At 38.1% G+C, this 25,340-nt stretch overlaps 1 protein-coding gene across 3 annotated transcripts in view; it reads left to right on the forward strand.

The window, feature by feature from the left end:
• The window catches only part of rhbdf1b (rhomboid 5 homolog 1b (Drosophila)), a 45,659-nt gene that overhangs the window by 16,982 nt on the left and 3,337 nt on the right, over positions 1-25,340 (forward strand). For 2 of the 3 annotated variants that reach the window (XM_051666718.1, XM_051666719.1), the window contains 14 exons: positions 8,106-8,319; positions 11,899-12,105; positions 13,793-13,915; positions 15,097-15,260; positions 15,376-15,627; positions 15,824-15,935; positions 16,043-16,117; positions 16,678-16,839; positions 16,945-17,045; positions 17,131-17,194; positions 19,506-19,600; positions 19,725-19,800; positions 23,436-23,536; positions 23,714-23,867. In XM_051666718.1, coding sequence (XP_051522678.1) covers positions 8,106-8,319; positions 11,899-12,105; positions 13,793-13,915; positions 15,097-15,260; positions 15,376-15,627; positions 15,824-15,935; positions 16,043-16,117; positions 16,678-16,839; positions 16,945-17,045; positions 17,131-17,194; positions 19,506-19,600; positions 19,725-19,800; positions 23,436-23,536; positions 23,714-23,867 — 1,900 coding nt within the window. Of the gene's footprint in view, positions 1-2,781; positions 3,084-8,105; positions 8,320-11,898; positions 12,106-13,792; positions 13,916-15,096; positions 15,261-15,375; positions 15,628-15,823; positions 15,936-16,042; positions 16,118-16,677; positions 16,840-16,944; positions 17,046-17,130; positions 17,195-19,505; positions 19,601-19,724; positions 19,801-23,435; positions 23,537-23,713; positions 23,868-25,340 lie in introns of those variants that run through there. The other variant, XM_051666720.1, reaches the window with a different exon arrangement.

Raw genomic sequence — 25,340 nt, forward strand, 5'->3', positions numbered from 1 at the left:
CTACATGTTGAGAACTTTGCAAGAATATATGACACATGGCTATTTGATCAGTTTAATGTTTTTACCAATTACAATCATATTTACAGTGCAAAATTATTAATAAATTACCAAAACGGAATACTTTTGATTTGTCTGAAAATTTCAAAGCACTTGCTCAGTTTTGGTCATAATGCCTACATGAAATGTAAAATACAGCTTCTAAGCTTTAAAACGATACCTATTTTGTGTTGGTCAAGACTGTAGTTTTTATTTTGGTATACATTTTTTTTCTTGGCAGGCCCATCAGCAGGGCCAATTCAAGCTTAAAGGGTTAATAATATGTTGAATGCAAAATAGGAGCGTTTGTGTTGTTGTGACATCAAAACCTTAAAGATTTCTGAATGTGTGTGATTTACTTATTTTCAATTGATGATCTGGGTGGACTGGGGAGGGAATTTGAGTTCAGAAAGTACTAAACACAGTCATTTTAAAAGTGGAAGGAAAAACTTATTTTCCATATTACCCCATTGTTAGTCAGACTCCCTCGTTTTGTTTTTAAGGTGCACTCAGTAATTATTTAATTTTTTTCATGTTGCGCTGGTCATCCTGGACTTTCGCAGTCAACCAAGAATAATTAATTCCTTGAGCAAAACGTGTCTAGTAACGAGGGTTGCCGAGATACAGTGAGGTGTATTTGCAGGTGATATAATATCAACAAGTGTACTCCCATAAGGGATTCCAGTAATATGTACAATAAAACAGCTTTTATTAGGCTATTGATATGACTGGAGAAAAATTACTGAGTACACCTTTAAGATGAATTATTTAAAATATCACAGTTCTTGTGACAGCCATTTCCCATTTGAAAACATACACAACCCGTAACTATGCTGGAGCACTCCTTTTTTTCAGTGATATACAAGCCGCTCCCTGATCATCCATAGTTCTTCATTTGGCTTTGAAAGAATGTCAAAACACACACATACTCCTACACAAACATGAAAGAGAGCCCCTTTCTTCCTTTGCACAAACAACAGGAGCGCATCAATGCCATCCCATCTGCTTCAATGGGTTCGGCTTGGTTTTAAGCTAATCAACTGATAGTGTATCGGCTCTTCAGTCCACCATGTGTCTGCCATCAAAGGAATATCTGAGCTGAAGAACATGTCATGGCAGAAAATTGTATTCAAAATGGTTGAAAAGCAGTGCTTATGTGGGCCTCTTTTGGCTATTTTCAAACTAGCCGCTGGTTGTGACTCATTCTTAATCAGTCTAAACTTTGTTTTGTACAGGTCTGCTGTCACTAGTTTTTATTCAGTGTAACAGCTTGGGTTTCTTATATTTGAGATCTTCTAAGGTTAGAATTAGGGTGTGTTCACACTTGGCTGGTTTGGTTCGATTAAAACTAACTCTGGTGCGATTGCTCTGTTAGTGCAGTTCATTTAAACAAGTGTGAACACTGCCATCTGAACCTTGATGCGCACCAAACAAGCGGACCGAGACCGCCTGAATAGTGGGTCTCGGTCCGCTTCCAAATGAACTCTGGTGCGGTTCGATTGATATATGAACGCAACATGGACCATAGACGTTTAAACGGACCAAAAACAGGAAGTAATTAGCCTAATACTGACCTCAAGCATACCTGGTTCTTCTCATCATAGGAGCTACGTTGCCCATTATAGTTCGGTACAGGCGTCGGAACTGCCGTCAGCCGTCCTTGCAGTATATCTTCGTTTGTGTGTGCAACAGAGGAAGTCCCTGTGCTGTTTTGACTCCTTTACACATTAGCTCTTCGTTTGTTCTCAGCTGGTAAAAATACCACCATATATACATATATAAATCTAACGAGCGCATTTCCCCCAGCAGCCAGCATTGTTTTGGATGTTCGGCAAGTTCCGTCGCAAAATATACGTAATAAAAGCTGTCCAATCAGGTTGTGACTTTTTCCTGATGCCTTTTGTTTTGTATCTTTATGTTTGGTGTTAAAAATGCCAGTGTGAACGCTAAGCAAACCAGGACTAAATGTATCATTTTCTTTTTTGGTCCGGACCAAGAGGACCAAGAGAACCGAACTACAAGTGTGAACACACAGTTTAGTCACATGTAGCCACATCTTTGACTTAATGGCAAAAGGTCTGGTCCATATTGCAGCTTATTTTGGCCAAGACATCTTTGGACATCTTTAAATTGGCCCTGGACTAGGGCTATACCAATACAGTAGATTTTTCAAAGAAAGAGCATATTAAAGCTGTTTTGGTTGTGCCCTGTAATAGTATGTATGGAACAATGTTATTCTAATGTTTCAAAAATGTTTGGCCTGTTTTCCCAGAAGAGACTGTACATTGAGTATATATCTCCTACAAATGAAAATTTTGTCAAATGTTATCAGTACATTAGCATAAAGATGACCTCAGAAAACAAACATGGATTTAAAGCCACACAACTCTAATTTTGATTACATGGGATTATGTGTAATTCAAAGTTATCGCCTGCTTTTCAGGACTTAGCAAATTGACCAAGCAATGCTCATACGTCATAGAGGACATTGTACAGTATGATGCGCATGTGTGAACGTTCGCGTTTGTATGTGCGGTCGAGATTGCATAGTGCAGACTGAGACTTTTAGTCCCAGTACTCACAATTGCCTCAAATTTCAGCATGTCTTCTATACCCTCACACTCTCTCTCTCTCTCTCTCTCTCTCTCTCTCTCTCTCTCTCCTCTTTTAGCCAGATGAGCTGGTATTTTACTGAGTCAAACAAGACTGTGAGAGGAGGCAGTAGGAGTAAGGTGGAGTTTTGTTGGAGTTTTAGAACATGTGCTGCTGTGTTGAGACAAACCCAAAGGAATACAAATGAATCAGTCACAGCTCGATAGTCTCAGACACATTAAGGATCTTAAGAGTGTTTAAGTGAGTCTTACGAAGAGCGCAGCAGGTTTTATGCCTGATCTCTGACATCAAGGAAATATCTTGTTTGCCTCTGATGTCTCATGATGCATGGGGTTGTAAGGGAAGGCAAGGCAATATTTCACTCCATTTGAAGGCTTCTGTTCCCTCTCTACCTCAGGCATGACCTTCCTTGCCTCCTGGGATGAGTTAGACAGGTAGGTGGATGGAGCGCTGTGGCTTGAGGCATTTTGACATTGTAAAGTCTTTTTATGTGGGAAGCCTATTTTTGAGGACTTCGTGTAGTCTTTATCAAATATATGAGGTTTTTTTTTTTTTTATGTATGTAACATCAAATTACATTAAGTTTTTGAGGCAGCATCAATTTTGAACAGTGGGCAACTATGGCAGTATTTGGGGGGGGTTGTTGAACATTGTTGGGCACGACAATGGTTCCATTGGACCAGAACCTGTGGCTTTAAGGTTGCTCATTGAATGTGCATAGTTGCTCAACAGTAGCACCACAGGAAAAGTTGATCATGTTTGGTGTGATGCAAAAATGTATGATCAGGGATGATGCTTTTGAGTAATTCGGCACAATTGGGTCGATTGCAGTGTACATGAACATTCGGAGGCAACATGTTGATTTCCCATGTGATCATGTTGTATAGATTATCTTTGCCTTTCTGCTGCATTGTTAAAGTTTATGGGTTATTGCTTCACTTTTCTCTGGAATACTTGATATAATATTGTTATATAATAATCACTAAACTGTATGTTTGACTGTTGACCCAATTTCGTATATAGCTGTTTTACTTTGCGACCTCTTTCTTCTCACATAATAGAATAATTTCAACCCAAATTATCTTGTGCATTTATTTATATATTTGGAAAGTAACTGCATAATAAGTGGATGTGGCAGTGGGGGCGTGGTCGAGCGTTCGTCCGGAGAGAGAGAAAGCGATAAGGGTGCATACACCTGAGCTCGATAATGACTAACACCTGTTTCTAACTGCAGTAAGCATTGGGGAGAGCGATTAAAGAGCGACCACGCCAGAGACCAAGAGAGAGAGTTACCCATCCGAAAGAGACTATTGTGCTTAGAGAAACTGTGTACTGCAGAAAAGCCCCTTTAAGTTCTTTATTAAAGATCGTACCTTTGAGTTGAAGAAGCCTGTTCCCTGTGTCCTCCTTTCCCTCCCCACGTCAAGTCTTTACAGTGGGATAATGTACAGTCAGCCAACCATTATAGCAAATTAAATCCACAGAGTGATACTATCGGGATCCTGAGCAGTTTGTTGAGTTATGTTCCTGCATACTGGGTTTGTTTTTAACTAAAAAATGTCTTTTTCAAAACCTTCCTGCAAAAAACGGTAACAACAAGTGTCCCACAACCCTCTTTTCCCCTGTGCTGCCTTAAAAGGCCTCCTATCAGCTGGCCTCCCTGGTAATGATGCACAGTCTGACTCTGTTATTATAGAGTGTCCTTTACTCTAAACACTGCCGATATCCTCGCTGTACTCCCAGCATTTACTCACACACTTCAAACTCTCTTCTGGGAAAACAGACCAAAAATATTCATTACTCATGTTGCACTACACAGAGTTTTGTCCAATCAAAAAACAAAACAAAAAAAACAAACAAAAAAGACCTATAGAGAGAGAAATATACACACACTGAGCACTTTATTAGGAACACTTTGTTCCTGATAATTGCCTGACGTGGTCTTCTGCTGTTGTAGCCCATCCACTTCAAGGTTCGACGTGTTGTGCATTCTGAGATGTTATTTTGCTCACTACAGTGGTACAGAGGTTATCTGAGTTACTGTAGCCTTTCTGTCAGCTCAAGCCATTCTGGCCATTCTCTGTTGACCTCTCTCATCAACAAGGCATTTCCGTCCGCAGAACTGCCACTCACTGGATGTTTTTGGCACCATTCTAATTAAACTCTAGAGATTGTTGTGCGTGAATATCCCAGGAGATCAGCAGTTACAAACCAGCTTGTCTGGCACCAACAGTCATGCCACAGTTGAAATCACTGAGATCACATTTTTTTCCCCATTCTGACAGTTGATGTGAACATTAACTGAAGCTCGTGACCCATATCTGTATGATTTTATGCATTGCACTGCTGCCACATGATTGACTGATTAGATAATCGCATGAAAATTAGGTGTACAGGTGTTCCTAATAAAGTGCTCAGTGAGTTTATATATACTTACAGACTCTGACTGTCCATGATTGTGTTTCAGAGAAGAGGGATAAGTATTATTTCATAATGTTTAAACTGTATCCATCAATGTTAGTTATGGGTGCTCACAGATTATGCAATCTCCAAGGCACTGATTGTTATTGACCATAGATGTGTCTCGGTTAAGGCTTGTTCAGAGCTCTAGACATGTTTTAGTTCTTTGCACAGATTGCCCAAGTGGATTTAGTCATGCTTTTCCATTCTATCTCGAGGCCTGTTACTTTGTACACTTGATGTGGTAAAACTGATGTTTTAAGCCTTATACAACAGTTAGTTCCAGTCCTCTAATGTGATTGGACAACCAACGTTCCAAGATTGCCAATAATTAGTAACAGCCCTGAGATGCCTCACTGTTAGTATCACTCTGCTTGTCTGTTTTCAAGATGTTCCAGACTTACTATTAGTCTGTGCGTTGCTAGTGTGGTGACATGTTACGGCTCCTGATTTCTTTTGAAACAGTTTTCGTTGGCAGAGCTAATATTAACACAACAAGCCATATTCTGCCTAAAATGAAAATCACTTGATATTTATGTATTGTTTTTTGTTATTAAAATGTTTTATTGATTCTAAGACAGACAAAAATAAATGTAACCACAAAATTATACATTAGGAATCAACTTATACCCCCCCCCCCCCCCACACACACACACACACACAAATACCCACATATAAACAGTACATAAAAAAAAAGACAAAGTTTAACACATAGGGGGGAAAAAAATATTTAAATAAATAAATTGTCTTTTCCCCAGCCATCTGGAAGTAATCTCCTCGAAAGCTGCCACTTTACCCAACTCGGTGCACCACTCACGAAATGAGGGTGCATCAGTTGACTTCCAACCCCTAAGGATTAGCTGTCTGCCAATCATCACGCTGGTTAGGGCCCAGCTTTTCATATATTTATCTCCTATATTCAGGACCCCTCCATCACCCAAAATACAAAGTCTGGGGCAAAATGAAAACTTTCACACACAAAACGCTGGATCCTCAACCAAAATTAATACAACCCCAAAAAACATGGGTTGTGTCCCCGTCTGCTGACTGGCATCGCCAGCAGGTGGGTGAGTCTTTAAGACCAAGCCTATACAATCTAGAGAGGGTCCAGTAGAACCGATGCAAAATCTTAAATTGCATCAGAAAGATCCTTGCATCTCTAGATGCAGACCTGATGCTTTTTATGATTCTAGCCCACTCTCCCTCCTCCAATACCAAGTTTAAATCTTTCTCCCATAATCTCTTGAGAGAAGACGAAGCTCCATCCCCCAGACTCTGAATTAACAGTTAGTAATGCACAGAAGCTTCATGACCTTTCCCATAAGCAGTAATCACCATTTCCAAAGTATCTGCTGCTTTAGGGGAGTGTACACCACTCCCAAAAACAGTACAGAGCAGGTGGCGCAGCTGCAAAAACCCAAAGAACTGGGATCTAGGAATCTTAAAATGTTGAACCAAATTATCAAAAGCTCTCAGCACTCTCATATAGGTCACCGAGTGTAGTAACTCCCCTCCCAATCCACTCTGACCAACAGAAAGGGGACTTATTAATAAGTAATTTAGGGTTCAGCCATATGTTTGAGGAAACATTTAAATAAATGTCCGAATTAAACACTCTGGACACTTTAGTCCAAACCACATGCAAATGCGAAATAACGGGGTGTGACTTCACTTCTCCGGTTAGTTTGATCGAAAGGCTTTGCAGTGGCGAAATGGGGCAAGAACTTCTTGTTCAATACAAAACCAGGGAGGGGCTCTCTCAGGTGGAAACGACCAATGAGCCAAATGTCTGAGACCGAATGCATAATAATAAAACAAAATCTTGGGTAGGCCTAGCCCACCTTTGTCAATCGGCCTATGTAACTTATTGAAATTTAACCTGGCACGCTTACCATTCCAAATGAATGACTTCGCTATACTATCAAATTGCTTGAAATAAGAGAGGGGGACATCTATAGAGAGAGATTGTAACAGGTAGTTGAATTTTGGAATGCAATTCATTTTAATAACATTAACCTTCCCAATCATCGATAAGTGTAATGAAGCCCACCTGTCCACATCATTCAAAAACATTTTTATTAAGGGACTTTGACTAAATCAGACAAATTTGCTGGGAATAAAATTCCCAAATACTTAATGCCTTGTTTGGGCCACTGGAAGGCGCCCAGCTGGAAGGCCGTTACTGGACAGTACGCTGTCAGAACCAAAGCTTCGGATTTAGACCAATTGACTTTGTATCCTGAGAACTTGGAAAAGGAATTAATAATTCTGTGGAGGCAAGGCATAGATCTAGTGGGGTCGGAGACGAATAATAAAATATAATCTGTGTAAAGCAAAAGCTTATGCGCCACACCTCCCGCAACCACCCCTGGAAAATCATCCTCCTTTCTTATTGCGGCTGCTAATGGTTCCAGGGCAAGACAGAACAATAATGGGGAAAGAGGGCAACCCTGCTGAGTGCCCCTATCCAGAGTAAAATAATCTGAAATTAAATCTTAAAAAGATAATCCCTTTCTACCAGGTCAAACGCCTTTTGTGGTGTCAAGTGAGATGGCAGCGACCGGAGATTGATCATTCGCTACTGACCACATGATATTGATGAGACGCCTGATGTTATCAGAAGAGTTACGGCCCCGAATAAACCCCACCTGATCTATATGTATAAGAGATGTCATAACCTTACTTAATCGGTTAGCCAAAATTTTTGACAACATTTTTACATCTAGATCAGGGAGTTTGGATGGTAACTTTTACACTCGCTTGGATCTTTGTCCTTTTTAGAATCAGACTGATCCGGGCTTGTGTCATGGTTGGGGGAAGCTTTCCATTCTTTAATGATTCAGTATAAACTTCTAACAAAAGTGGAGCCAGATATTTATGTATTGTTTAATTGTTTACTATACTGTTGTACTGAATATCATAGTAATGTTCTGTACAACAGCACTCTTGCTCATGTGATATTGCTTAATTATCATTAAACACTTCTGTGACTGCAGGGGCACAGCAGACTGGTTTGGGGTCAGCAATGATGTTGATGCCACCCAGAAATGGCAGAGGAAGAGCTTACGGCACTGCACCCAGCGCTACGGCAAGCTGAAGCCTCAGGTCATCCGTGAAATGGACCTTCCCAGCCAAGACAATCTCTCCATGACCAGTACTGAGACCCCTCCCCCACTATATGTCCCACCCACACAGCATGGCATGCAGAGGGTAGGCTGTTTTCACAACTGGACACATACAGATTGTCAACACTGCTGTTTACATGCTAGTTCATTAGTCCATGTCTCTACAATCCATGTCATTGAGGTTCAAAAGTTTTTCATTAAAATTTACATTATTAGCATAGCAATTTGAGTGAAAATTTGAATTGAAAATTAATATGAATTACAGAATTTCTTAGTATTTGGTATTAGAGCCTGACCGATAAGGGATTTTTGAGACCGATACCGATTTTAGAGAGGGAGAATTCACCGATTACCGATATGGTGACCGATATAGTTAATTTTTGAGCTGGAATGAAAACAGACCTTTTCTATGTGGATTTTTCACAGATTTTGCACCGATATGACTATGCAAAGGTACTCAGAAGGCTGCTTTCCTAAATATTTTTTATCAAAGAACATTTGACATTATTATTATTATTATTATTATTATACATTGTCAACAAATTCTAGAAATGAACACTGAGAAAATAAAGAATAAATAAAAATACAATAAATAGCTTAATAAACATCAGTACTGTTAGTATAAGTCAATTGCTGACCACTTAAATAAAGAATAACTAAAATAAAATAAAATAAAATAAAATAAACATCAGTACTGTATGTTTAGCATCAGTCAATTGCCCACCATTAAAATAAAGAATAAATAAAAATACAATAAATAGCTAAATAAAAATCAGTATTGTATGTTCAGTATCAGTCAGTTGCTGGCCATTTAAATAAAGAATAAATAAAATAAAATAAATAGATTAATAAACATCAGTACTGTATGTTTAGTATCAGTCAATGGCTGACCATTTAAATAAAGAATAAATAAAATAAAATAAAATAAACATCAGTACTGTATGTTTAGTATCAGTCAATGGCTGACCATTTAAATAAAGAATAAATAAAATAAAATAAACATAAGTACTGTATGTTTAGTATCAGTCAATGGCTGACCATTTAAATAAAGAATAAATAAAATAAAATAAAATAAACATCAGTACTGTATGTTTAGTATCAGTCAATGGCTGACCATTTAAATAAAGAATAAATTAAAATAAAATAAATAGCTAAATAAACATCAGGGGCCGGTTGCACCAGCTATACGAACGTTACAACTTAGCCTAGTTGTGGCGTAAATGGGCACTAAGTCACAATTTACGCACTACTAAATATTTGAGCGTTGCACCATTAAATTTATGTAGGACGTAACCCTTCGTATAAACTAAATATTTACAGAAGCCTCCGACCAGGAGTAACTGATGGAATAAAAAAGCAGACTGATATTTAATGACATCAATGAGCTCATGTTTTGGTTGACAGGCATCAGTCCTTTTGACATATATGATGGTGTTGGCATTTACACTCATTTACATTTACGAGAGAGAGAAAAAAAAAAACTTTTAAGAAGCTCTTCAGCATGAAACCGATCTAACGGTGCCGTTTTTAGGGTGCGTCGCCCGGTGTCAAATTTCAACACATTCAAAATATATATATATATATATATATATATATATATATATAAAGATATTAAAATGAATGAATGTCTATTTTTCCAGCCTGTTGTTTTAGTATTTATCGCCCCTCATTTATTTTAGATACAGTTCCTATATATTATTATTTACACAGGGCAAATATATAATTTATAAAATCTACTTTTATTACGTATCCTATTTTAATGTCTGGAAAACCAGACTTTTAAATATTACATTTTATAAATGCAACAACTGGAATTGTTCAGTTGAAGGGGGTACCAAACTGTGAATCCTGAACAAAACAGTTTGGCGAATACATGTTTACACGCTGACAAGGTATGAAAGTAGCTACGTGATTAGCTAGTTAGCTGTAAGCTCGTTGCCACGGAGAGTAAAAGATGGACTTTATTTACTTTCCAGCATTGTGTCTCACCAACTAGGCAACACTCACCACACACAATCCACCACCACTCTGATGTTTACCTTTCAATCTGCTACATTACTGATAGCACTGACAAACTATAGCTGTCTAACAGCAAATAGACATGAGTGACATGGTTGTCAGGGACAGGGTTAACGTTTTATTAGTTATATAAAATGATGGGGTCATTGTTTATTAACTTTCCAGTATGCATTTCACAAACTAGTTAGCAATTTAATGAGAAGGGACCGCTCAAATCCGCACCGTTTAACTCCGCCCTGTCTGCAGAGCCACCGTCAGTTCAGAGTCAGCTCTGTAAACAATGGAGTCGGAGCGCACTCTGCTGGACAAACTACGAAATGACACCAATTCTAAAGCATTATTTTCTGCATTATATGTTCTGAAAAAAAGTTTTCATATCGGCGCATATCGGTAAAATATACGCCGATACCGATATAGCGGTGAAAGGCTAATATTGGCTGACCGATATATCAGTCGGGCACTATTTGGTATGTTCCCCTTTAGCTTTTTTGACAGCATTCACCCGAGCATGTTATTCCAGCATGAGAATGTTCCAAAGAGCATCTTGTGTGCTTCAAAGGAAGCAAGGAAATCTGGACAACATGATCATGTCACAAATATGCTTATTTTATTAGTGACAGAAATAATGAAGAATTGTAAATATTTCTTACTAGTTTTATGTCGTAACATTTCTACATTTTAAAGGTTTCAAAATCAACTTTCTGTTTATTTCCAGGTTTAAATTAGATTTTGACTCTTAAGGTATTCTCTCATCTTTTACTCACCCTAATACCATCCCAGATGGAATGACTTTCTTTCTTCTGCTGAAAACAAAACAAGATTTTTAGAAGAATATCTCAGCTGTGAAGGCCCATAAAATGCAAGTGAATGATGACCAGAACTTTGAAGCTCCAAAATGAAGGCAGCATAAAAGTAATTTATACAACTTCAGTGGTTACATCCATATCTTCAGAAGTTATATGATAAGTTTGTGTAAAAACACATCAATATTTAAGTCCTTTTTTTACTATCAATCTCCACTTTCACATTCTTCTTCTTTTGCCGCCACCTACTGGGCAGGGAGGAGAATTTTATAGTAAAAAATTACTTAAACACCTATCATATCAGTTCTGAAGATATGGATTTAACCATTGGAGTCTTATGGATTACTTTTATGCTGCCTTTATGTGATTTGTTTGGAGCTTCAAAGTTCTGGCCACCATTCAGTTGCATTGTATGGACCTACTGAAATATTCTTCTAAAAATCTTTGTTTGTTTACAGCAGAAGAAAGAAAGTCATACACATCTGGGATGGCATGAGGGTGAGTAAAAGATGAGAGAATATTCATTTTTGGGTGACCTATCCCTTTAAATTTTCAACTCATATTCACATTTTTTGAACCCCATTGTACATTTTATATAAAAATGTGAAACTGTTAATGATACAATTCAGAAATGCAAATGGATTGCTTACCTCAAAACTGCTCAACTTGAAACCAGGGAAACAGCTTTGTTTATATAAACTACCATAAATATATGGTTTATTTACCATTCTGCTGTTGCACACTATGAACAGCTCTCATTTATGGTGCACACCGATCTCAGAGAGACACTTGAGTAATCATTAGTGACTCAGTGTTTACGTTTATGTGGTTGGTCTCTGCAGATCGTGGACCCGCTGGCTCGGGGTCGAGCATTCCGTAATGTAGAGGAGGTGGATGGTCTCAGCATATCTCAGACTCCCATCAACCCCTGCGCTGCCTCTCTCTGCTCCTTCACCAGCTCCCGCTCAGGCTTTAATAGACCTGCATGCAGACGAAAGCGCGAGTCTGTCGCTAAGATGGGCTTCAGAGCAGCCGCTGCTCTGTTGAAGGTAAGGCTCTGAGTGATAGAAAGGTCGTTTTTCACGTACAACAGGATTAAACCCAAATACAGAGACCTTACTCAGTTCCAAATGTACTCTACAACACATGTGTTTTCAACTGAATTCCAAACACAGGTAAAGAAAAAGGTTGCTTAAGGTTGTTTCTTTAACTATGGGCACCATGGCCCAGGGGTTCATTTTTACTAAACTGTCAGATTTCTATTTTTTTTTAAATTATTATTATTATAATTATATGGAGTTCATATTAAAACTTGGAGACATATTAAAGAGGAGACGTTTTGGAGATTTTTACCAGGCCTTCATCATTAATTTTTTATACTTTTCAAATGTCTTTTATGTATAGATTTTGTTTTATGCTTGTAATAGTCTTTCAATAAAAAAAAATAAAAAAAATCCATCATTTAAACTGAGCATTTTTAAAACTATGGTAATCTAAATAAAGTGTGAAAAAAAACGAAGAATCATTTTCAATATTTATTGTATGATATACATTTTTACACAAAATATCGTTTCCATCACAACTAACAATTTATAATAATACATTTTATAATACTTTTTTTTTTTCAAGTTAGCGTACTTGGTTACTAAGGAGGCAATTGTTGACAATCAGTGACATTTGTTGGTTCAGAAAAATTAAGATTCCGAAAAATAACAAAAAGACTGAATGCACGTATATCGACTGTTGGACATTGTTAGTAGACAAATTTAGTAGAAAATTTTGTAGAAAAGTGTGTTTTAAGGGAGTTAACAGGGTCAAAAGTGCCCATAGTTAAAACATTTTTTTTTAAAAAACACACTCATAAATCTGTTATTCAACCTTAGATGCAAAGAAAAAAGCTAAACATTGAAACCAAGAAATATGATTTATTGGCACAAAATAAAAATAAATAAACAGTCCATTCTCCAGATTTCATGGGAATTCATGCCCTGATTTAATCCCTGGCATATTATCAAACTGACAGACACAATCAAGACAATGCCAGACAGGAACAAACAACAGGATAAAGCAACACTCATTTCTGGCTATTGCTAGATCAAATTCGCCTTTATATTCGAGTCAATATCTATTCCTTTAAATTCAGCAATCTCGTTTGAGTCCGAGTGCCCGTTATGTCAAAGTGACGTAAATGCCGTAGTAACAAGTCAGTGGGCATCCAATAAACCTAGCCATGGTGATTATCGTAGATTACTCTGGAGGGTGACATTGGCGTCTTTGTGAAAAAATTTAATAAATATAATAAATAAATAAAAATGTTCCTCTGTTTTGTAATCTGTTATGTAAAAGTTTATCTCTGGCTTGACTTGTTGGCCCTGGATTTGGCCTAGTTCCATTTAGTGCCTCAGCCTAGATGAATAGGCTATAGGCCGGCAACATCAGTAACAGATGGCTATGATAATTCCACTGGAATGTTCAGCTGTTAGTCAGCTAGAATACTCTGCAACAGGTTGAGATAATCCCCTGCTCTGCTATGGAAATGGCACAGCTGCGCTGGAAAGGGCATTTGATCTTTCTCACCCATTGTTAGTGATGTAACATCCACAAGTGTGTTGAACTCTAATATTGCAGATGTTTTTGTACATTTAGTATTCATTCTATGAACATTGATGGTAGTAGTAAGGATGTTGTTGTTCGTAAGGTTGATCATGGTTATAATGATGGTTGTGGTGGTTTTAGGGGCGCTCTTTGCAGGAAGGTACCATTCGACGAGTACATCGGCGTAGTTTTGCCGCAGCTAGTTTCCTGGAAGAGGACACTGTGGATTTCCCAGATGAACTGGATACTTCCTTCTTTGCCAAGGTGAAACTGACTGCAGAAACCTGTAATTTACATCCCGTTAATCTCAGACCATCTTAATGCTGCCATCTAAGGGTTGACATACGTAAAGACCATCCAGCTGTTTGTGAAAAATAATTTTAATGATCGAGCTATAGTGTATTAAAGGGATAGTTCACCCAAAAATGTTAATTCTCTAATCATTTACTCACCCTCATGCCATCCCAGATGTGTATGACTTCTGCTGAAGATTTTTAGAATAATATCTCAGCTCTGTAGGCCCATACAATGCAAGTGAATGGTGACCAAAACTTTGAAGCTCGAAAAAGCACAAAGGCAGCATAAATGTAATCCACAAGACTCCAGTGGCTTAATCCATGGGTGTTTCTCAATTCTAAGAACGCAAAGAACGGACTTGCGTTCTCGTGGAGACTGGTCTTGCCAAGCCACCTTGGAAGAACAAACTCGGGAAGGACACAAATGAACGCACATTGAGAAACACCCCATGTCTTCTGAAGTGATATAATCGGTTTTGAGTGAGAACAGACCAAAATGTAACTAATTATTTACTGCACATGTTGCCATTGCAGTCTCTAGGCATGATCATGAGTTCAAGCTCGATTATACTTCCTAGTGCTTGGCGCATGCACAGAGTGCTAGATGGCGCTAGGAAGTGTAATTGAGTTTAAAATCATGATCGCCAAGAAGGCTGCAGATGGCAAGAGTTATTGTGAAAGATTAGTTATATTTTGGTCTATTCTCACCCAGAACCAGTTGGGTCGCTTCAGAAGACATGGATTAAACCACTGGAGTTATATGTATTACTTTTATGCTGCCTTAACATGCTTTTTGGAGCTTCAAAGTTTTGGTCAAAATTCACTTGCATTGTATGGATCTACAGAGCTGAAATCTAAAAATCTTCATTTGAGTTCTGTAGAGGAAAAAAGTCATACACATCTGGGATGGCATGAGGGTGAGTAAATTATTAGATTTTATTTTTTTTATTTTTTCAGGGGTGAACTATTCCTTTAAGTTGTGATAGGCTGATATATTGGCCAGGCCGATTTACCGATATAGGCTGATATTTGGCAATCAGCTTTTTCAATGGATAATCCATCATACATTTGTCTTTAATAAGTGCTTAGTCATCTGTTATTTTTGTTGTACACTTCAGTGTGTCTGATGTTGCCATTTTGTTCTTGTAGGATGGGTTTACACATGAAGAGTTGTCCACATATGCAGATGAGGTGTTTGAATCGCTTTCTGAAGCTGCCATTAAAGACACCGATGCCAGTAAGGCAGCAGATGAGAGGGATCTGACGGGCAGTGCCCTAGACAAGACAGAACTGGAGAGGAGCCATCTTATGCTGTGTGTCACACATGCACTTGCACACAAACAAACATGTTTCGTAAAGATTAACTCAGAACCCCTTCAAGTCTCTATCTCTAAAAAGCTCTTTGCTCTGTCTGTCTGTCTCTCTCAGGCCTCTTGAGCGGGGCTGGCGTAAGGGAAAGGATGGTGCTCTACTTCAGCCTAAAGTGCGCTTACGGCAGGAAGTGGTGAGTGTGAGTGGGCAACGGCGTGGACAGCGCATTGCCGTGCCTGTTAAGAAACTCTTTGCCAAGGAGAAGCGTCCTTATGGTCTTGGCATGGTAGGCAGACTGACCAACCGCACTTACCGCAAACGCATCGACAGCTACGTCAAGAGACAGATAGAAGACATGAATGACCACAGGTATAAAGCAGGACAGTATTATGGGTGCTCTTGTTAATATCATGTTAAAATGCATGTTAATACCAGGTGTAAAAGGGTCCATATTTTCAGATTTTTCTGAATAAATATCCATAGTGACTTCAAGACACTTTTTGTTTCAGAAACTGTATTGTAGGTGTCACTACAGAGTGATAAATTGGTGTTCTGTCATCCCCAGGCCTTTCTTCACTTACTGGATCACCTTTGTCCATTTGCTGATAACCATCCTGGCAGTTTCCATCTATGGCATTGCACCTGTGGGCTTCTCACAACATGAGACAGTAGATTCTGTAAGTAAAACTGAGTGTATTCAGTTGTTACACTGTTCTTGTGTGTTTACTGTGTGTGTATGTGTGTGTGTGTGTGTGTGTGTAACAGATTATGCCCTCTGTGGCAGGTCTTACGAAATAAAGGAGTTTATGAAAACGTCAAATTTGTGCAGCAAGAAAACTTCTGGGTTGGACCAAGCTCGGTAAATGTATTTCCAGTATTTATTCCTTGTAATGTCAGTGCATATGGCTAAATGACAAATAACATTAACCTTCACTTTTTTTTTTACCCATCATCAAGATTCAGGTTACAGTTTATTTGAATAAATGAAGCAACATGTATATTTTAGGTGTCAAGTATGTTGCTATTTTTAATCACCTTTTTTGCAGTTCACATAAATAGTCCGGTGGTGTGACAAATTAATTTTTAAAAGTACAAACATTCCCTTTAAGATCATGAAAATTGCCTATTTCATTCTGTTAAGAGCCCTCCCAGAATTGCTCACTGGCAAAAGGTCTACTACAACACAATATAATTTTTGTTGCTCAAAAAAAAAAAAAAAAAATTGTCAGAACACACTGCTATGGTACTTTTTAATGGACATCAATAGAGAAAGATGCTTTTTGCCTGCATAATAGTTTAGTTATGGCATCTACCAGCAGGGGGCTATCTGGCACATGCTAACCAGCCAAAACCTGACCACCTGACCAGCATCTCAACTGTGTTCTTGCCTAATGTGCGGTTCTTGTGCCTGTCCCGCAGGAGGCGCTGATTCACCTTGGGGCTAAGTTCTCCCCCTGTATGCGTCAGGATCAGGAGGTGCATGAGCTCATTCAGGAGAAGAGGGAGAGTGAGCGTCACTCAGCGTGCTGCGTCCGTAACGACCAATCAGGCTGCTTGCAGACCTTGCAGGAGGAGTGCTCGGTCGGTCCCTGCATTTTACCTCACTGTCTCCATGACATATCTATAGTAATATGCTTGAAATACTTTCATACAAATGACTTGAGTCTGTAATTTGCATGTTCTCAGAGTACACTGGCATTATGGGTAAAATGGCCTCAGCACCAAAGTGCTCCCTATCTAGATGGAAAAGTGCGTCTGTATGGTTCTGTATGCCATCAAGACCCCAGGTACAACTCTAATACACTTTACTGGTTTACCCATCTGCATGGCTTGTGGACTGAATTATCTTATTTCACACATTTATGTTTTAAGGATTTGTCTGGAGCCCGCCTCTGTTACACCTCACGAGTGGCCTGATGACATCACCAAGTGGCCAGTGAGTTTGATGCAGCGACAGTTTCTGAACAGAATTCAGTATGATAATACCACAACATTTATTGCAACTTTTCCACTAATAGGGTACAAATTGGTGTCCCGTTACGTTTTCTAAGGCATTAGTTGAACAAATCCCACACTTAAAAGGGGGATTCTGTCCCACCTCAGTTGATATTCTCTAATATTCAAGAAATAAACTTTTATAGCAATGTCATAATTCAACCCTATTGCCCAAGGTATTGTAGGAAAATAATGATCAAACAAATATTTGTCTGTCTATCTATCTATCTGTCTGTCTGTCTGTTTTTATCTATCTATCCATCTGTCTACACTGGCGGCCAAAAGTTTGGAATAATGTACAGATTTTGCTCTTATTGAAAGAAATTGGTACTTTTATTCACCAAAGTGGTATTCAGCTGATCACAACGTATAGTCAGGACATTAATAACGTGAAAAATTACAATTTGAAAAAAAAAAAAATTCAGAACTTCTTAAACTACTTCAAATAGTTCTCATCATAAAATCCTCTACGTGCAGCAATGACAGCTTTGCAGATCCTTGGCATTCTAGCTGTCAATTTGTCCAGATACTCAGGTGACATTTCACCCCACGCTTCCTGTAGCACTTGCCATAGATGTGTCTGTCTTGTCGGGCACTTCTCACACACCTTACAGTCTAGCTGATCCCACAAAAGCTCAATGGGGTCAAGATCCATAATACTCTTTTCCAATTATCTGTTGTCCAATGTCTGTGTTTGCCCACTCTAACATTTTCTTTTTGCTTTTCTGTTTCAAAAGTGACTTTTTCTTTGCAATTCTTCCCATAAGTCCTGCACCCCTGAATCTTCAATTTATTGTTGTACATGAAACTGGTGTTGAGCGGGTAGAATTCAATGAAGCTGTCAGCTGAGGACATGTGAGGCGTCTATTTCTCAAATTAGAGACTCTGATGAACTTATCCTCTTATTTAGTTGTACATCTGGCCTTCCACATCTCTTTCTGTCCTTGTTAGAGCCAGTTGTCCTTTGTCTTTGAAGACTGTAGTGTACACCTTTGTATGAAATCTTCAGTTTTTGGCAATTTCAAGCATTGTATAGCCTTCATTCCTCAAAACAATGATAGACTGACAAGTTTATATAGAAAGTGTTTATTTTTTGCCATTTTTGACCTAATATTGACCTTAAGACATGCCAGTCTGTTGCTTACTGTGGCAACTCAAAAACAAACACAAAGACAATGTTAAGCTTCATTTAATGAAACAAATAGCTTCATTTAATGAACCAAATAGCTTTCAACTGTGTTTGTTATAATGGCAAGTGATTTTCAAGTACCAAATGAGCAATTTATCATGATTATTCAAGGATAAGGTGTTGGAGTGATGGCTGCTGGAAATGGGGCCTGTCTAGATTTGATCAAAAATGACTTTTTTCAAATAGCAATGGTGCTGTCTTTTACATCAGTAATGTCCTGACTATACTTTGTGATCAGTTTAATGCCATAATCTTTGTGATAAGTAAAATACCTATCTATCTATCTGTCTATCTCTTTCTATCTGTCTGTTTGTTTGTTTATGTCTGTCCATCTATCAATCTATCTATCCATAGACAATCATCCATACGATTATCTAATCAGCCAATTGTGTGGCAGCAGTGCAGTGCATACAGTCATGCAGATACGGGTCAGGAGCTTCAGTTAATGTTCACATCAACAGACAGACAGGCTGGTTTGAGTATTTCTGTAACTGCTGATCTCCTGGGATTTTCACACACAACAGACTCTAGAATTTACTCTGAATGGTGCCAAAAACAAAAAAACATCCAGTGAGCGGCAGTTCTGTGGACGGAAATGCCTTGTTAATGAGAGAGGTCAACAGAGCATGGCCAGACTGGTTCGAACTGACACTGATTCTGTCCCACCTCAGTTTTGATATTCTCCAATATTCAAGAAATAAACTTCTACAGCAATGTCATAATTCAACCCTGTTGCCCAAGGTATTGTAGGAAAATAATGTTCAAACAAATAATTTTCTGTCTGTCTGTCTGTCTGGATGTAAATGAATTGAAAATAAAACAACTCCTGAGGTTGATGATCAACATTTTTGGGAAGGTTAAGCACTTTATTTCACTCACCATTTGTTGAAAATGGTGAAAAGAAACATTTACTTAGATTAACTTCAAGAGTTTCAGGCCCTTTTTTGTTCCCTATTAATAGAAAATGCCATGATACAGTATTGTATATTGCCAATATCATTTTACCACAACATTGAATAATATTTAATTGTTCAGTACTGTTATAATCTGTTTCCCCTCTCAGATATGCACCAGGTACAGCACAGTGAACCACACTAACTTGCCACACATTGATTGTGTCATTACCGGCAGACCCTGCTGCATCGGGACCAAAGGAAGGTGAGGAGAACACACAGGCATACATTACATCATGAGGTACTACTGAATCACAACCTGATACTTGTGACCCACTCGCTGAATGCCTGTTAAACTATGACATCACCGCATGCTTGTGTTTTTACAGGTGTGAGATTACATCCAGAGAGTACTGTACCTTCATGAAGGGGTACTTCCATGAGGAGGCCACACTCTGCTCACAGGTCTGTGAGCATTTCTTCCTGTTGACCTATACTGTATATACACAGTCTGTTGATTTCTTATATATAGCAGTGGTTCTTAACTAGTTTTGCTAGACACAACATTTTACATTCGACATCATGTGGTGACCCAATACCAAAACTGTTAATTGTACGACATTGAATTTCAATGCATTAATGCTCTCGGCAGCCAATAATTCACAGCACAAAATGCATTGTGGTCAGCACAAACCCTGTTTATCCACACTGCAAGTAAACCAGTATTTAATGTATTATGGGTTGTGTTTTACCTATCGATTCGACAAATTAACAAAAATGGCTGCCAACGGCCAATCAAATTTCAGCACCTTATAACTTGTATTGGGAATGGCAGAGGGTTATGGAAATTACTATACACAAGCAGGGTGTCAACTCGAAGCAACATAAAATTTTATGAAAATCGGCCACACAGTGGCGGTATAATTAGCTAATTTGTGCTTTTACTCATAACTCTGGAACCGTATAGGCTACAATACAAATTTGTAGCTTCTCTGAATCCACCAGTGCCCCACAATGATATGGTCACTTGAATTTTCATTTGCGCAAGAAACTTTTTTTTTATAATTTCGATTTATTCAGAAAACGTACTTTTTCTAACTCATCCTAGGCCGTTTACCCGATTCTCACGAAACTTGGTATATATCATCTACAGACCCTCCTGACAAAATGATATCAAAAGAATTTTGATGCATTGAATTGTTCCAAAGATATAAGCAAATATATTTTGGGCTTGGCCTTTGACTAATTAGCCTGTATCTTGTGAGCGCAATTTTCAAACTTAACAAAATTTGTACACATGGACAAGAGAACACTCTGAGGTTACATAACGAGTTTCATTAATTTTTGATGCTAGGGGGCGCTATAACTTAAGACAATTCTATTTTTGCAACTGTGCTCAAAGCAGGTGAAATGTCACACCAAAATAGCTGTCCATAGCATCCACAGGATCTTTTCTGTCAAATTTGTTTGTTTTGGTCATCTCGCCATATTTGCTTGGCCCCCGACAATAGTTGCTTGTGGCTATATTTATTATTATTATTATTATTATTATTCTGCTGCAAATCTCATCATGCAGACCAAACCGTAAGGCCTAGAGACCTGAAACGTTCAGGGATTGTAGTACTCCAAGATGCTAGCAAATTTTTGCCCCGATCGGCCACACGGTGGTGCTACTGTGATCAAAACAAACAAATTAGCAAAAATGCCCATAACTTTTGAATCATATGTCACGGACTCAGGTGCCTCATATCATTGGATTTCGTGGCTCAAGACGAACAAAATCTGCTATCTCCGATTTCCGTCATGGAGATTTTTTCGCAGTTCGTGATTTGTCGTAAAACCTACTTTTGTGAACTAGTCCTAGGCTATTTGACCAATCGGAACCAGTGCAGAAATATTAGTTGGAGTTCCAATATAAATAATTATCAAAAACAGGATGGCCACGCCCATCTAAAATGTCCATAGTGGGCAGGGCCAATTTTACTTAACTGGCTATAACTTTTGAACAGAAATAGCTATCTTCACCAATCTAGACGTACTAATGTAGTGGATCATTCTGAGGACACAACAAATTTGGTGGTGATTGGCCACTTGGTGGCGCTATAATTTAAACAAACATGAAAATGGCTCTTTCTATTAGACTGTTGCCCTGATTTACTTGAAAATTGGTATGTAGCCTCTGTCCAACACCCCATCAATACCTAAGAGGACATTTGCATATCTAAAACAAATTTGGCCACCATTAGCCAATTAATAATCAGATGCTTTTAGACAAGGTTAGTAATGGCAGGTGGAAATGAAACTTCATGGGCTTATTTGACTCTGTGTCACAGACATCTGTATGAAATTTGAAAATAATCGACCACCAGGAGGCGCTATCACATTTTTCAAGCATAGAAATGGCTGTATGTCTCGCAGTATTTAACAAGTACACAAGTAATTCATATATCTAGATATGTCTCCTCACCCTGAACAACTTCACCTCAAGAACCATTGCTGTCAATCAAATTGTTGTTTTAGAATCATCAATTATTTGAAAAACATACTTTTGCGAATTAGTCATAGGTTTTTCGTCTGATCAAAAAGAAACCAGTTTAGAAAGATTCTTTGGAGTCCCTACATCAATAATGATCAAAAATATGTGGAACTTCATGTATGGCATGGCTATAATAGACCAATGCAATCTTGGGGGCAGAGCCTAAAACACATAAGGCTATAACTCCTGAAAGCAATGAGTAATTTTGACAAACCTTGAGACAAATTTGTAAGATATCAAAGTGAGGACACATAATAAATTTGCCTGGGATTGGCCACTTGGTGGCACTATAATAATAATAAAAAATCTACAAATGGTTCTGACTAAGGAACCGTTGGTCTGAATGACTTGAAATTTTGCTTGCTGTGCAAGGTGCCAACAAGGTCTATGAGGACATCTGCATATCTTGAAAAAACACGGCTGCCTTTAACCAATCATATTTTAGCAGCTTTTAAACAATGTTATGGGCCTATTTGTCTGTTGGTCCAAGAGGTCTGTGCAAAATTTGAAAAAAATAAATGAATAAGAATCGGCCACCGGGTGGCGCTATTGGGTTTTACATGCATGTAAATTGTTGAATACTGTGCAGTTTGTCACAAAGGCACATATTGTTCAGTGTATATGATACATCTCCTCTTTCTGAACAACTTTGCCTCAAGAACCACTGGTGTCAATGAAATCATTCATTAAATATTTGAGTTTATTTGAAAAACCTACTTTTGCAAACTATTCCTAGGTTTTTCACCCGACAGCAACAAAACCTGTACAGGAAAAATCTTTGGACAGCCAAGATCAATAATCATCAAAAAAATCTTGAACTTTTGAAAATAATTGAATTTGTCATGGCTATGACAAGGTAATTAAATAAAAATGGGAATGGCCAAGTGTACCCAAAACCCTAAAACTCATAAATGACAAACCCGATTATCAAATTTTATACACATATACGACATGTTATTCTTTAGATGTGTGCAAAATTTGGTGTAAATCATACAATAGTTGGTACTATAACAGTTATGAATGTTATAAAGGCCATATCTCTAAGGTACCTAACCTGATTGTTAAGAAAATCATGACATTTTCTCGCTGTTTTAGATGATATCTGACAACAAAAACAAATGTAATTGATTTATTGATTAATAATTAAAGGCTTGAACCCCGTTCATTTCTGCTTGCAGCTATATTTATAATAGTATTTTATAAATATACTATTGTTCATTGCAACTTCGTGTTAGTTCAAAGTGCATTTACAGATGTTTTAATGTTAAAAATGTATTAGTATACAGTATTTCAAAATTTACATTAACAAATCATTTTAATATATTCAACTGCATTGTAAAGTGTTTCCAAAATGTTTATTAATGTGCCCTTTTCGCTGTAAATCTAAACTGAATGAAGTGCAATGTGAAATGTTATAAATTGCCAGCAGGGGGTGTAAAGAACTACAGCTGTGCTTCTGATAGCCAATAGCTTTAATTAGAGAATACAGACCTTTTGTTTTCAACTGGAATTTGAACAATTATTGATAAAGCTCATTATCATAATAAGATCTTACTGCTCTCAGGTGCATTGCATGGATGATGTGTGTGGCCTCCTGCCTTTTCTAAACCCAGAAATCCCAGACCAGTTCTATCGGCTGTGGCTCTCTCTCTTCCTGCATGCTGGGTGAGTTGGAGGTGTGATCCATTGTAGGGGGCCCTTTGTGAATTAAAGTTTTGCAATAAACGAAATGCAGTGTCACATTACTGATCCTGACTGCACATTTTTTGACAAAGGTAAAGCCGTGATTGATTGATTGATTTCAGCCTTCTTGTTTCTCTCTCTCTCTCTCTCTCTCTACAGGATCCTGCACAGCCTGGTGTCTGTGTGCTTTCAGATGACCATTCTGAGGGATTTGGAGAAGCTAGCAGGCTGGCTGAGAATCTCCATCATCTATATCCTCAGTGGGATTACAGGCAACCTCGCCAGTGCCATCTTCTTACCATACAGAGCAGAGGTACAGGACCACACCCCCACACACAGACTCTCAGCCAGCCATATAGTTCACCCAAAAATAATAAAATTGTCATTTCAAACACAAAAGGAAAATTTTGAAGAATCTGCACACAGGTCTTTTCTATACAGTGGCAGTTCTTAGTGATTTGGAGCTGTCAAACTTAAAAAAAAAAAAAAAAACACACCCAAAAACTCCTATACCAGCACAATAAAAGTAGTCCATGCGACGAAATCAGAAAAAGATATATGGCCAAGTATGCTCTCACAGATGCAAAGGAAAGCTGCTGTGACTGAAGCTTCCAGTACAAACAAAAACATACACAGAATAATAGAAAATAAGTAATAAAAAAATTAAATATGTATAGAAATACACAGTAAGATATAAGAAAGGGTAATGTACATCTGTACTACTATGTGCATGTACAGGTATATTATATATTGTACATATACAGATATGTTATATATTACTGTGAAAAAGTTTTAAGCACATAAGATGTTTCACAAAAGCATTTGTCTTAAGATGGTTATTTATATCTTCAGCTTTAGTGTGTCAAAAGGAAATATAAATGTTAGACTCCCAAACATTACTTTTGCAAACAGAAAAGATTAGAATAGAAGAACAGGGAGCCCTGCAACAGATGTCATGGCCCCCACAAAGCCCCCACTGAACACTGTGTCAGTCTGATATTACATGAAGAGACAGAAGCAATTGAGACAGCCTAAATAAATAAAAGAACTGTGGTGAATTCTCCAAGAAGCTTGGAACATCCTACCTGCCAACAACCAAGAAAAACTGTATCAAGGTGTACCTAGGAGAATTGGTGCTGTTTTGAAGGCAAAGGTGGTCACACCAAATATTGATTTATCTTTTTTATGTTTACTGGACTTTGTATGACATTAAGTGATAAATGAAAACTATTTATGTCATTATTTTTGAAGACATCCTCACTATGCAAAACTTTTCACAAGTGCCTAAAACTTTTGCACAGTACTCTATATGTTAAATATATATACATATATGATATATACATTTACAGATATGCTATATTCATATACAGATATGTTATATACATAAACAGATATGTTATATACATGCTTGTGATGAGGAGGAGGGTGTGGCCGGGCCATGATGGTGCACGGCCGGCGCTGAATCAGCTGATCAGTGGGGGAGCGAGATAAAGGGGAACCGGAGGCGCCAGTTCGAGAGACGCACGCTGCCGCGCTGCATGTGTGTCTGTGTCCTTATGTTTTATGTTGTTTTAAGTTCATTTATATCATTAAAGTTTATGTTGACTGTTCAGCCGGTTCCCGCCGCCTCCTTGCCCGTCCTTTTACTGTTACAATGCTGTATACAGATACGCTATGTCCATATACAGATGATGTATACATATACAGATATGCTACTGTATATGCTGTACATATACAGATAGGCTGTATACATACAGTGCATGTACAGATATGTTTTATACATTTA

Source organism: Myxocyprinus asiaticus, chromosome 32 (genome assembly GCF_019703515.2).
Source record: "Myxocyprinus asiaticus isolate MX2 ecotype Aquarium Trade chromosome 32, UBuf_Myxa_2, whole genome shotgun sequence".
NCBI lineage: Eukaryota > Metazoa > Chordata > Actinopteri > Cypriniformes > Catostomidae > Myxocyprinus > Myxocyprinus asiaticus.